Here is a 12,790-nt window from a genome sequence, read left to right as displayed (position 1 = left end):
GTCCTGCTAATATCTCTTTTAAAAAAAGTTCCAAGAGTTGTTCTGTTTCTAATATATTTTACATAGAACTTACTGTTCAAGAATATTTGTTCATTTTGGCTCAATTAATTTAATTGGTAGATAATATTGTTGATATTAGAGTGTATTTAATACACAGGGTTTAATAGAATATTGTGGTAAATAAAAATTCAGGTGTTGCCTGCCTGTCGCTTTTCTTCCAAATAGCACCAGAAATGACCTTCCTAAAACCGAGGTGCCACTCTTTCCCTCCTGTTGAATCCCCAGCGTGCAGAGCCTTGTTTTGACAGAAGAGTCACTGCTCTCACCTGGTCATAAAATGCCCATATTTCTTAACAGTAATGGGTCTTTTCTGCTACCTGGAAGAGAAAATCAGATGTTTGCTTTAAATGAGATAAGAGGTGAAAAATAAACAAATACTCCCTCTTTGCCTCTGAAAACCTTTTTGCATTCATGAAATGTTTCTTTCTAAATAGATGCCTCCTTAGAGTGGGTTATCTCATTGACAGTTAAATACAAATACTCATTTTTACAGATTTTATAACTTTGTACTTATATACATTACAGTAATGATTGGTTTACAAGCACTGTGATGATGTAACCGTTTTTAACCTTATAATAATAGTTACGCAGAGACCTAAACATTCACTTCAGCAAATTGTAGGAAAGGCAAGCAGACGGCTGGTTGACCTCTTAGCCTGTATTGTCTTCGTGGCTTATCAGAAATCCAAGAGCTCAGATATATAATTTTAGAAACTCAGTATTAGCAATTGCCTTTCCAATGCCTTTTTAATGTGTGGCTCAAAACATACCACGGCCAAGTGAGCAATCGAGACCAATGAAATTCTCTAATATTGAACGTTTTTCTGTTTACAGCATCTTAGGTTTCTCCAGCATCAGAAAGGCAGTATTCCTTGTTCCCAATCTCAGCACTGGTTTTTTTCCCCAGGATTAACTCCTTGAGCTTGAGGATTCTCACTGGCATTTAAAATACAGTATAATCTTTATGCTAGTGTCATTTTCAAAGTACTCAGGACTTATGAAATTTTTGAAATAAGGATTATTGCCCAGTATCTGCATATGAAATGATTATCATAACATGACACATATCACAGTGTTTGAAGACATGTAGGAAGAAGATATCTGAAGGCTAGCTTTTGAGAAACTTATATAAAGTTGTCACAATTCCTCGCCATCAATAAAGTATGCGTTTTATGTTCTCTCTCCCAGTTTCCTTGTGGCTGTGTGCACATGCGTGTGTGTGCGTGTGTGTGTGTGTGTTGCTTCCCATATGGAGAAAGCTGCCACATTATGTATATTAAAATACTTATTTATCTAAGTATTCAAAAATTATTCTTAGTAACTCTCATACAGCTTCGGGCCATGAAGATTATTAGTTCTCATTTATCAGTTACATGATGCTCTGAGTAGAGCCTGAGAGACTTTTAAATTAAAAAAAAAAAAAATCAGATGAGCATTCTTATTTTATGTGTTAACTTTTGTACAGAGAATGTTAAAATTAAACTCACCAGTTAGATCTCAAAGATGATTTATAAAACATCTAAATATATTTTGACTTAAATATTATTGTAAATTTTATAGAGAAAAACATTTATAATCTTCATCTTACGTGCAACCTATCCAAGCAACAAAAGAAATACTGAAATTGTTAAACTCTAAAAATAAAGTTTTTATTATCAATGACTCAAATTTTGATATGTTTATAAACAGCCTTTTAAGACTTGCAGAATAATAAAAAAAAAATTTTTTTCCAGAATTACCCCTGGACTACAAATTCTCAAGGTTCTCTTCAAGCAATTCAAAAACAGCTGGCTACTATCCAAAGCCTCCGTTGATTCTATCAAATAATGAGACACTGACAACCAAATAGACTGTCTTTACTGAAAAATGAAGAACCATATATGCAGCAAATGTACTGTAAAATGTTACTTTTCAAAAAATACTGTAAAATGCTTTATAGGAACATATTCTGAATGATAATTGACCAAGAAATCGATAATGTTTTTCCATAGGTCTCCTTTCTGTATAGAACATCTTGATGCCCAGCAACTCTCATTATACTGAAATCTCAGTATCCTAGAACTGAAAAGAACCTTATTAATATTTTCTACACCAATAGTTCTGAGATTAGGACTCACCTGGGAGGATATATACATACATATTCACACACACACACACACATTTACACATATGCTAGACCAGCGGTCCTCAAAGTGTGGTCCCCAAGCTATTAGCACAGCATCACCTGAGAACATGGTAAAATTCAAATTTGCAGGCTCCACCCAAGACCTGCATAATCAGAAACTCTGGGGATGCAGCCCAGCAACCTGTGTTTAATATTAGTGTGAATCATGTACTAAGGTTCAAGAATCACTAGCTACACCATAACCTCCAGAGATTGGTTTAATTGGTCTGGAAATAGAGATGAGCACAGACATTTACCTGCCCCAGGAAAATGCAGCCAGAATTGAGAATAACTGATCTATATCTGTTCCTTCCACTTACAACCAAGAACACTGAGTCTAGTGAGAATAAATGATATTTCCAAGTTATCAGGCTTTATGCTATTTTTATGTTTTCCGAAACAAGAAGATAAAGAGGATTTCTTTGAGACACACAGCCAGTATGGGACAGAAATGAGAAGCCAACTATTTCAACCTTCAATGTTACTCATAAGGATTTTCCCCCTACTAGTGTTAAAGGCTGTATAATTAATTTTCATTCACTTTTTAAGGCATATATTCTCAATGGTACAAAAATTGGTTCTTGGGGTGAAAAAAATATCAGATACTGCAATGAATTGTGGCCCTCCAAAGCTCCACCCTGCCCAGTAAATCTTATTCTTTGGTATTAATTTCTCTCATTAGGGAGAAATATAAATTTATTAATTAAATTTAATTTGGTTGAATTTAATTTTCCACTGGGAGGGGATAATAATGAGAAAAAGGTTGATAAAAACACTTTCAGAGGTTTTATAGTTATACCACAATCCAGGATTATTGTGTTCCACGTGCTTTATGTAGGACTGACAGTAGCTACTTGTGGCAAGATGTCAGAAGCCAGATGTTTACAGTAAATTCTTAGCCACTCTTTATGCTATAATTTCACTCTGTCCATCAGGACAGTGTCAGAAAACACAACAGTCACTATCATTATTTCACCTGGATTGTAGCGGAGAACTTCACATATTGACACATGCAATGAAAAGATAAATTATTTCATTAAATTTTTAAATGCTCAAATAATCCCAAATGTATTGTGAGAATGAGTATCTCAGGGTGGGCAGATAGTTACTGAAATTTTTTCCTCAATGTCAGTAGCTCTGTTTGATACCTGCTAAGTATATGGTAATGTACTTGAAATTGCTTTCCAGACTCTTACTGGAATATGGTAACACAGTCAGCTTAGGGCTAAATCAAAGATGATGTCTCATGTATACAAAGAGATATTTAATTTCTTTAAAAATAAAGCTATTTTTCCTTATGTGGATTTATTTTGTCAATGGCAAAGAATAATGTATCTTTAAATGCTTATAAACTGCAACTGTTAATAAGAAAAATGAGAAGCCCAAAATAAGCTAGTTGTACATTTTTGGTCACTGAGTGAAAAGAAAAAAGAAAAAAGGACTCAATTCAGAACTTCTCATCCTACTTTTACCAGTACTCACCAAAGGAATCCGAACAAGTTACCACCTACCTAATCTGACCTGTTTCTTCCATCTTGTCAAAAGACAAGGTTAGAGTTTATTTCCAAGTTTCCTTCTACCCTTGTAGCAGAGTCAGTGCTTCTAATGAATGTTGTTTTTCTGTTGGACTATAATTAGACTTTTAAATTTTTTGTGTCTAAAAACTGCCGGGATTTCTAAATGAATATGAAAGGTAAAAATAATCCAAAAATGGCACTATAAAAATTAAAAAGAGGGGTCCCTGGCTGGCTCAGCAGTTGAGTATCTGCCTTTGGCTCAGAGCATGATCGCAGGGTCCTGGGATCGAGTCCCGCGTCGGGCTCCCTGCATAAAGCCTGCTTCTCCCTCTGCCTGTGTCTCTGCCTCTGTCTCTCTCTGTGTCTCTCATGAATAAATAAAATCTTTTAAAAAATTAAAAAGAAATCAAAGAAGAAAAGCTGTATATTCTTCAATAAAGTTAAATGAAGCAAGAAAGCAAGGAAAATTATGTAAATGGACAGAGGACTTAGTTTAGTATTAGCATACAAGCAAACTCATCATCTAAAAGATAACTGCAAATAAATGCAAGGGATTTGAGATTAACTTTTTGGCCACTCTTGGTCTCAGCAGGGGAAAGATCTGCATGTCACAATGGTAGTAACAGTCTGTCAGAATTTGGTTTTTGGAATATTGAGGTAGCAGAAACTTCAGCTCAACCATGAATTGCAATCTAAAATCAACTGAAGTCGACTCCTAAAATTCATGGCTCTGAACTGCACGGATCTGCTTATATGCAGATTTTTCTTGATACAATTCTGAAAATGTATTTTCCTTATGATTTTAACATTTTCTTTTTTTCTAGCTTACCATATTATAAAAATACAGCATGTAACACATATACAAAATACGTGTTGTTCTCAGTAAAGCTTTCAGTTAACAACAGTAGCGTGTTCCTCAGGTGTGGCAGGGGAGTTACATGGTACACATGTATTTTTGACTATGCGTGGGGAGGAGGCCCTAATTCCCACATTCAAGGATCAACTGTACTTCTGAGTTTGTTAAACTTCAAATCGGGTACTCTTTCCCCACCAATTTTCATATCCAACAACTTTATGTGTATTTAAAGCAAATATATGTATACATATATATATACACACACATATATGTGTATACACACACTTGTTGAACTGGTTTGAATAAAAATCAAATCTATGTGATTATGCTGTATACAACAAACCAGCATAGGATGGAATGTCAAACCATCTCTGGATATAATAACCTTGACTCCGTATTAGAATCACATGGATAGGGATCCCTGGGTGGCGCAGCGGTTTGGCGCCTGCCTTTGGCCCAGGGCACGATCCTGGAGACCCGGGATCGAATCCCACATCGGCCTCCCGGTGCATGGAGCCTGCTTCTTCCTCTGCCTATGTCTCTGCCTCTCTCTCTCTCTCTCTCTGTGACTATCATAAATAAATTTAAAAAAAAATTTAAAAAAAAAAAAAAAAAAAAATAGAATCACATGGATAGCTTTTTCTTAAATGTGATGTTTCAGGAACATTCCCTTGCGTCTTCTCAGGCTCTTGAGAAAAAGGTTTAAGAGCTGATTTCCAGATTACTGCAAGACTAGGATAGATTCAAGAGTTAACTCACCCAATGTGCGGCCCTTGAAAATCCTTGGGTCCAGTTCATATAGGGTAAATCTAAAAAGGTGTCTGTTGTTGGTATCTAGAATCATCCTCAGAAATAATGGTGGTAAGTGCTCTTTACTAGGCTACTTCATGTTCCTTATTCCCTACAGTATCCCTATGAGGTGTGTATAATTATTAAAATTTTACAGATAGGGATGCTGGGTGGCTCAGTGGTTGAGTGTCTGTCTTCGGCTCAGGGCGTGACCCCGGGGTCCCAGGATCGGGTCCTGCATCGGGATCCCTGCACGGAGCCTGCTTCTCCCTCTGCCTGTGTCTCTGCCTCTCTCTGTCTCTCATGAAAAAATAAATAAAATCTTTAAAAAATAAAATAGAATCTTACAGATAAGGACACTGAAATTGACGGAGGTTAAATAACATACTTGCTAAAAATTGTACAGTTACTAAGGAACAGAGTCTGTACATGAGCCCAAGTTTCACCCCAAAACTCATGCCCTTAGTTGACTAACACCTAAGTTTTCCAACATTGGAAGTAGATTGGGGCAAATTCTCAGTCTGAACCCACGTTTCAATTTAACAGTCACACCATGCTAGGACATGTGAGGGATTAGAAATAAACAGGCTCTGTCCTAAAGTAACACAATTCAGTAAAAAATATTAAACCAAAGTTCTATACCATAGAACTTACCTGTTAGAGTAAATCAAGAACCATGGGAGTAAAACGTATAATGAGCTCTACTCTTCTTGGAAGCCGCACATACTAAAGCCCTCGGTAAGCAGGTCTACTCTTCCTTCATACTCAGGTTCCAATGTTCACCTTGAATACTGAGCAAATCTCCCTCTTTGGTGCTGAGGAAACCAAAATGGAAAAGGAATAATGAAAACTCCAAACTTAATGGGAGGTGGGATATCTGAGTCTATTGAGAGAAGTTAGGTCATTACTTAGAATGACAACTACAGCATCACATAGATTGCCTGACAGGTTCTCATACCATGCACCTGTTCTCAGAGTCTTAAAAAAAAAAAGACTTTATTTTACTTTATTAGTGCTTCGGCCTTGGCACTTTCTTGGTAAAGACTAAAGCTTAACAAAGAGATTGGGGCACCTGGCTGGCGCAGTCGGTAGAGCACGAGACTCTTGATCTTGGTTGTGAGTTTAGCCTCACACTGAGTGGGGGAGATTGTACTTAAAAAATTTTTTTTGATCTTTAAGAAAATGATTAAAATAAATAAATTACTAAGTGCCTATTAAAAGCAATCACCATGTTGAATCAATTTAAAAATACTCAAATTCTCTAATACAAATGTCAACATGTCTTTACAGTTCCTAGCAACTAAATATCATAAGATTTAAAGTCCTTTTGGTGCATTTACTCCCTTTGATGAAGACGACAAACTTCTATTTTCATTCATGTTTGCAGCAATCAAGATCGCATATGTAAATCTCAGTAGCGTTTTAATCTGTAGACTGTATGGAACCCTGAACTAAGTGATAAAAGTGCCCCTTTCAAAGACCAATCATGAATGAATGAAAAACAGCCTTCAACTGAGTCCTGATTATTCACATAGTTTTTGTTTTATGCCAAATTTAGTACAAATGTTTATGATGGTAGTGGAAGATAATCTAGGCTTGAAATTAAAAAATACATGTCTCTGTGACTTGCATCTTAGGCACATCTACTTCAACTTTCGGAGCCTGTTTTCTTTAAAAAAAAAAAAAAAAAAAAAAAAGATTTTATTTATTCATGAGACAGAGAGAGGCAGAGACACAGGCAGAGGGAGAAGCAGCCTCCATGGACAGAGCCCGACGTGGGACTAGATCCCGGGAAGGCAGGCGCTAAACAGCTGAGCCACCCGGGCTGCCCTCTGAGCCTGTTTCCTTAAGTATCTAAACGGAGATAGTAAAACTTGTGTGAGAATAGTGAAAGTAACACGAGAACATAAACGGACGTGCCTGACCCCTCAGATTTCTTAGGACTGTCAAACCAGAGACGGTATCTCTGATGCGAACAGATATCCAAGGCTCAAATTGTGACTCTATAGGGCAAGGAATTTTTTTTTTTAAGATTTTATTTATTTATTCATGCGAGATACAGAGAGAGAGCCAGAGGGAGAAGCAGGCTCCATGCAGGGAGCCCGATGTGGGACTTGATCTCAGGACTCCAGGCCTACGCTGTGGGCCGAAGGCAGGCGCTAAACCGCTGAGCCACCCAGGGATCCCGTAGAACAAGGAATTTAATAAGAATACAGATAATTTTGGTTTTTATGATACACACATTACAGAAACTTGAGTCAACTGGAGAAAAAGAAGCAGGAGCTGCAAGAGGAGTAACGGGGAGAAGGGACCTTGAGCAAGGAAGGTTAGACAAGACTTTTGTCATCGTCTGGTCTAATACCCAGAAATGGAAGAATGCCCAAGGAGATTCTGTTATGTGGGGACTAGGGAAATTATGAAGTATGACCCTACGAACAGGGCAATAGGCCTGTGCAGACCAAATGATACTTGTTTGGTGATCAGAGGATGCGAGAACCTCATAACCGATTTGGAGGTCTTCGTAAGGAATAATTTGGGTCTAGAATTGAGAAGAAAAAAGGCAATGAAAAGAAATGGGGCAGGGACATAGGAGTATACCAACTGGTAAGTGAAACCTACAGAATGTCTAATTTAGTATAATTTTATTCAACAGAACAGAAACCATCGTAATCTAACAAAAGAGTAGCACCAACCTACTAGGAAAATGAATACTATTGGTTAAAGCTGATAATAAACCAACGACAATAAAAATGACATTTTTCTGACCATGTCCAGAAAAGGATAAGAGAGACAATGCAGGAAAAAAAAATCACTGAATCGAAAAGGTAAAATGAACACTACAAGTATAATTTACAATCAAGATAGGTATAGAGGTTGCAATGAAAACATAGTTCTCTAAAATTTAAAATTTTCCAGGTCTAGGGCAGCCCTGGCCTGTCAGCAGTTTAGCTCCGCCTTTGGCCCAGGGCCTGATCCTGGAGACCCCGGATCGATTCCCATGTCGGGCTTCCTGCGTGGAGCCTGCTTCCCCCTCTGTCCCTCTCTCTCTCTGTGTCTCTAATAAATAAATAAAATCTTAAAAAAAAAAAGTTATCCAGGCCTAGAAAAATTATACTTAAGCAAGTAAAACTTGCAAGAATGGACTGCACCAAGAGTCAGGTCTGTTTAGTAATAATTTGGGGCCATTTATGTAAAATTTTTGTTTAGATGGCTACAAATACCATTCATTTTCACAGATCTTGCAATAGCCAGGGCCCTCCCAACTCCTAACCCTTCATGTGACAGCTGCTGGACTAACAGCAGCAGTCCTGCCTAACAGGACTTAGTCATTGAGATTGGGATGTGTGGGATCAGGTTTCTAGATACTATGTCAGTCACAATTTGTTATTCTTTCTTTTTAAAGCACTGCACCTTGTAGGAAAAGAAATTAAGAAGCACTTGTAGAATATACAATGATTAACTCCTTCCAAAAATCTATCTTCTGAGGAAAGAGTAAGATCACGGTTAACACAAATGTAGTAAACAAGGATGGTGCATTAAGAATAGTTTTCCACTAAGTCAGTCAAAGCCAAATACCATTCGGACTTCATTCATATGTGGAATTTAAGAAACAAAGGTGGGGGGGGGAAGAGACCAATCAAGAAACAGTCAATTATAGAGAACAAACTGATGACTCAGACCGGAGGTGGTGGGGGATGCTGGGGGATACCTTAAATGGGTGATGGGGATTTAGGAGCGCACTTGCTAAAATGAGCACCAGGTGGCGTATGAAATTGTTGAATCACTGTATTGTAGACCTGAAACTAATGTAACTGTAGGTTAATTACCTGGAATTAAAACATAAAAAGCCAAAAATGTTTTCCGCTGTAAATATTTTAAGTGACCAAAAACAAGAAATGGTGCTTTAATTACCTTCAAAAACTATACTGGTTGAATAGAAAAATTATGTTCATGAGCATGTAGTTAGGCCTCTTATTTACCATTTTCTAAGCAAAAAGGCACCTTAGAAATTTGGTGGCTGGTTTTTTTTTTTTTTTTTTTTGGAAACTTCAGGACAAATGTTACTGTGATAATTTGATAACTTTAATGATTTCCCAATCTTTTATTAGACTAGACAACACAGAACTTTATTTTTATTTTTTGTTGAAAACAAGAAATACAGCAGACTGACAGACTTTATTTTTCCTTTGAGCACACAGAATACTAAAGTACTTAACGATCCTTGTTTAGTTTGACAGAGCAGTTCTACAAGTACTTACATGGTCAGGGACATTAATGTCAAGTACCACGTTACTATTAGGGCAAGAAATATCACGACAATACGAGTTATGGGGGTTTTTTTAGAGATTACTTTCACAAGACACAGCAACAACTTGCAAGATTTCAAAGATCACATTCAAATTATATTTCTAAGAATAGAACTACGGGTGAAGACAGACCAGGACAAGCTGATACATTAATGAGTGTTCACGGGTTTCATACTGTGCAGGAAACAAGTTCGGTATTTTTGCACACGTTCTCAATTACGAGCAAAAAGCAGGCCTGTAAGTGTCGATTTTGCCAGCAAGCAAAGTAGAGAAAGGAATGAACAGGATTTTACTCAAACACAGAGAAACAAGGAGCATATACCACTAATTTTCCACAGAGAAAATCACTCCTATAGTAATAGAGAGAAAACATCCAGACTTGCATCTTCGTGTACAAAAATCTACTGGTGAATTCAAGGGAATTCGGGAAAAGTCCTCCAAGCATCCTGTTTAAACATGAAGCACTCTGAGACCCCCTGGGCTCCCGGAAAAGCTCCCCCCCCCCCCCCCCCCGGGGCTCCAGCTTCCCGGGGCCCTTCCAAGACCACTTCGCAGCAGTCGGGCCTCGGCGACAGCAAACACCCCCTCCCCCCTCCCCCTCCCCCTCCCCCCCGCGGTGCCCAGGCCTCCCTAGCGCTCCGGGAGCTTCGGGCAAAGCCTTCCGGGGGGAGGGGGGAGGGGAGAGGGGGGAGAGGAGGGGAGGGGGCGGCGGGCAGTCGGGGCCGCACGCGCAGCCGCCGGAACACTCAGCTGCACACACCCCGACCCAGGCGGGGAAGCCTGGCGTCTCGGCAACGCGGCCGGGTTTCCGCGGACGGAAGCGGGGGCGTGAGGAAGCAGGGGAGGGAGGCCCGGGGCCGCAGGGCGGAGAGGTGCCCCGCAGCGCTGCCCCGGGTTGTTTCTTGGGGCTCCCCGTCCCCCCAGTTTCCAGGTCTAAAGAAGGAGAGTGAAACTCCGCTCCGGCCGCCTCGGTGGCCACCGGCTCCGGCTCTCCTTAAATCCGTCCCGCGCCGCCGCCGCCCTTCCCTGCTTCCCGGGGACTCCAGGGCGGGCAGGGCGGGCAGGGCGGGGGGTCGCCGCGGCCCCGACGCCCCGAGTCGCCCACAGGTCTCCGTCGGAGGCTCTCGGAGCTGGGGGGCGGGGCCGGGAGCAGGTGAAGCACAAAGCCCGCCCGGGCCCCCGAGGCTCTCCACTTCGGAGCTCGAGCTGTTCTAGAAAGAGGGGGAGGGGGAGGGAGGGGCAGGAGGGGGGTGCAGGTACGGGGCGGCCCCCCGGAGCGCAGCCGGGTCCTCCGAGCCCCGGGGGGGGGGCTGCCCAGGTCCCGGGGCCGCGGCGGCTCCGGAGGGCCACGCTCCAGGCGCGAGCACAGAGCGCTGCCCACCTGCCCGCAGCCCCGGGGTGGGGGGGTTCCCGGGCCCCCCGCAGAGGAGCCACGCGGCTGCACCGGGCGCTCGCCGGCGGCCTCATTCCCGCCTCAGCCGCCTCAGCCGCCTCAGCCGCGCGGCGGCCGGTGAGCAGCTGCACTGAGGGCCGGGGCCGGGGCCGGGGCCGGGGCCGGGGCCGGGCCGAGGCGGCGCGTGCACGCGGGACGTGGACCAGGACGCGGGCATCCAAGGGTCAACCCTACAAGCGACTGAGGGGTGAGGAGAAGCGGGGCCGCCGCGGGGCCGCGCCGAGACGGGCGGACAGAGGGCGTGCTGCGGGCCAGGCGCAGGGCCGGGGCGCGGGGGCGCGGGGGCGCGGGGGCGCGGGCGGCCGGGGCGCCGCTAGCCGGACTGGAACCGGAAGGACCTGGGGCTCTCGGCCGGCTGCCTCGCGGGGTCCCGGATGCCCCGGCGCGGCCCCTCGCCCATCAGGTAGTACTGCAGGGGGTTGGGCCACAGCTCGGCCTTGATGATCTCCGCGATCCTGTCGAATTCTAGGAGGCTGTGGTCCGAGAACCAGTTGAAGAAACTGGGGATGGTGCTTCCTTCCCGGTTCCTGTGGATGTGAGCCTGGGGGTCCTGGCCCCGGTGCCAGCGGATGGGCGTGGCCAGGGACACGACCCGGCCCGAGGACCTGCGCTCGTACTCTTTGACGAGCCCCTCGTTGCGGAAGTAGGGGTTGCCCTGGAAGATGAACTTGAACTTGCAGCCGGCCCTGGGGTGCTTGAGCTCCTCCACCTCCAGATTGATCATGTACCTCATCATGTCCTCATCCTGGCCACTGATCATGGGCGCCAGCTGCGGGTGGTTGCGGAAGGCCGTGACCCAGAAGCCCGGGATGTTCTGGATGATGAAGCTCCTGCGCTGCATGTGGAGCCTGCGCATGCGGCCGAACTTGCGCTCCAGCTGCAGGAAGGCCCGGTCGGCCTGGGCGTTGACGTTCGACAGCTCCTGGTCGATGGCCTCCAGCGAGTCCATGCAGCTGCCGACCTTCGGGGCCTTGGCCCGCGCCTCCTCCTGGGTCCCCGCCGCCCCCTTCTCCTTGGGCATCGCCTGCCCGTCCTCCGCCGCCCCCGCGGCTGCTCCCTCCCCCTCCGCGGCGCACTTGGCCGGCAGCTCCTTGGCCTTCGCCCCCGGCGCCCCCTGCGCCCCCTGCGCCCCCGACGCCCCCGCGCCGCAGGCTTCTAGGGCTTTCTCCGCAGCAGGGCCCCGCGGCTCTCTCCGCGGACAGCCGTGCTCCTGGGCACCGGCGGCGGCCGAGCCTTCCGCGGGCAGCAGGCGCTCTCGGGGGCCCGCTCTGCCCGCCCCGCGGCCGCGACTCCCGAACACTCGAACGCGGAGCGCCGGGGCGCCTCCAGCCGGGCTCCGGGCCGGGGCGCCCCCCGCGGCCGTCTGCACGCCGCCCTCACCCGCGTCCGCCATCCCCTCGGCCCGGCCCGGGGTCGCGTCCGGGGGGCCCGGGGCGGGGTCGGCCGCCGCCGCCGCGCCGCAGTCTCGGGCGGCAGGGAGGTGCCTGCCCTCGGCCGGCGCGCTCATCTCGGGGCAGGGACCCGCAGCAGGACGGCGTCCCGGTCCCCGCCGCTGGCGCACTCCCGGAGGATGCTGCTATGGCAACCGCTGACGTCACGGCGGCCGGAGGCGCGCGTCCTCACGTCGCGCGAGAGTTCGCGGGG

At 45.0% G+C, this 12,790-nt stretch overlaps 2 protein-coding genes and 1 long non-coding RNA gene across 15 annotated transcripts in view; 1 reads left to right on the top strand and 2 right to left on the bottom strand.

Annotated features, from left to right (window-relative positions):
• NT5DC1 (5'-nucleotidase domain containing 1) overlaps positions 1-3,522 on the top strand; it is a 119,463-nt gene extending 115,941 nt beyond the window's left edge. For both annotated transcript variants that reach the window (XM_077902694.1, XM_077902693.1), the window contains exon 12: positions 1,794-3,522. In XM_077902694.1, the coding sequence (XP_077758820.1) occupies positions 1,794-1,909 (116 nt within the window). In that variant the 3' untranslated portion in view covers positions 1,910-3,522. The remainder of the gene's footprint in view (positions 1-1,793) is intronic.
• The window catches only part of LOC144316941 (uncharacterized), a 57,621-nt gene that overhangs the window by 26,586 nt on the left and 18,245 nt on the right, over positions 1-12,790 (bottom strand). For 10 of the 12 annotated variants that reach the window (XR_013382754.1, XR_013382751.1, XR_013382755.1 and 7 more), the window contains 2 exons: positions 6,041-6,201; positions 327-377 (listed from right to left, as the gene is read on the bottom strand). This is a non-coding gene — a long non-coding RNA (uncharacterized LOC144316941). The remainder of the gene's footprint in view (positions 1-326; positions 378-6,040; positions 6,202-12,790) is intronic. The other 2 variants (XR_013382758.1, XR_013382756.1) reach the window with 1 other exon arrangement.
• Positions 10,566-12,721, bottom strand: TSPYL4 (TSPY like 4). The gene has a single exon (XM_077902695.1). The coding sequence runs from the start codon at positions 12,651-12,653 to the stop codon at positions 11,460-11,462; it is 1,194 nt and encodes a 397-aa protein (XP_077758821.1). The 5' UTR covers positions 12,654-12,721; the 3' UTR covers positions 10,566-11,459.

The sequence above is a fragment of the Canis aureus genome, chromosome 7 (assembly GCF_053574225.1).
Source record: "Canis aureus isolate CA01 chromosome 7, VMU_Caureus_v.1.0, whole genome shotgun sequence".
Taxonomy (NCBI): Eukaryota; Metazoa; Chordata; class Mammalia; order Carnivora; family Canidae; genus Canis; species Canis aureus.
The sequence above is the reverse complement of the archived record's forward strand: the minus strand, read 5'-3'. Positions and strand labels throughout refer to the sequence as shown.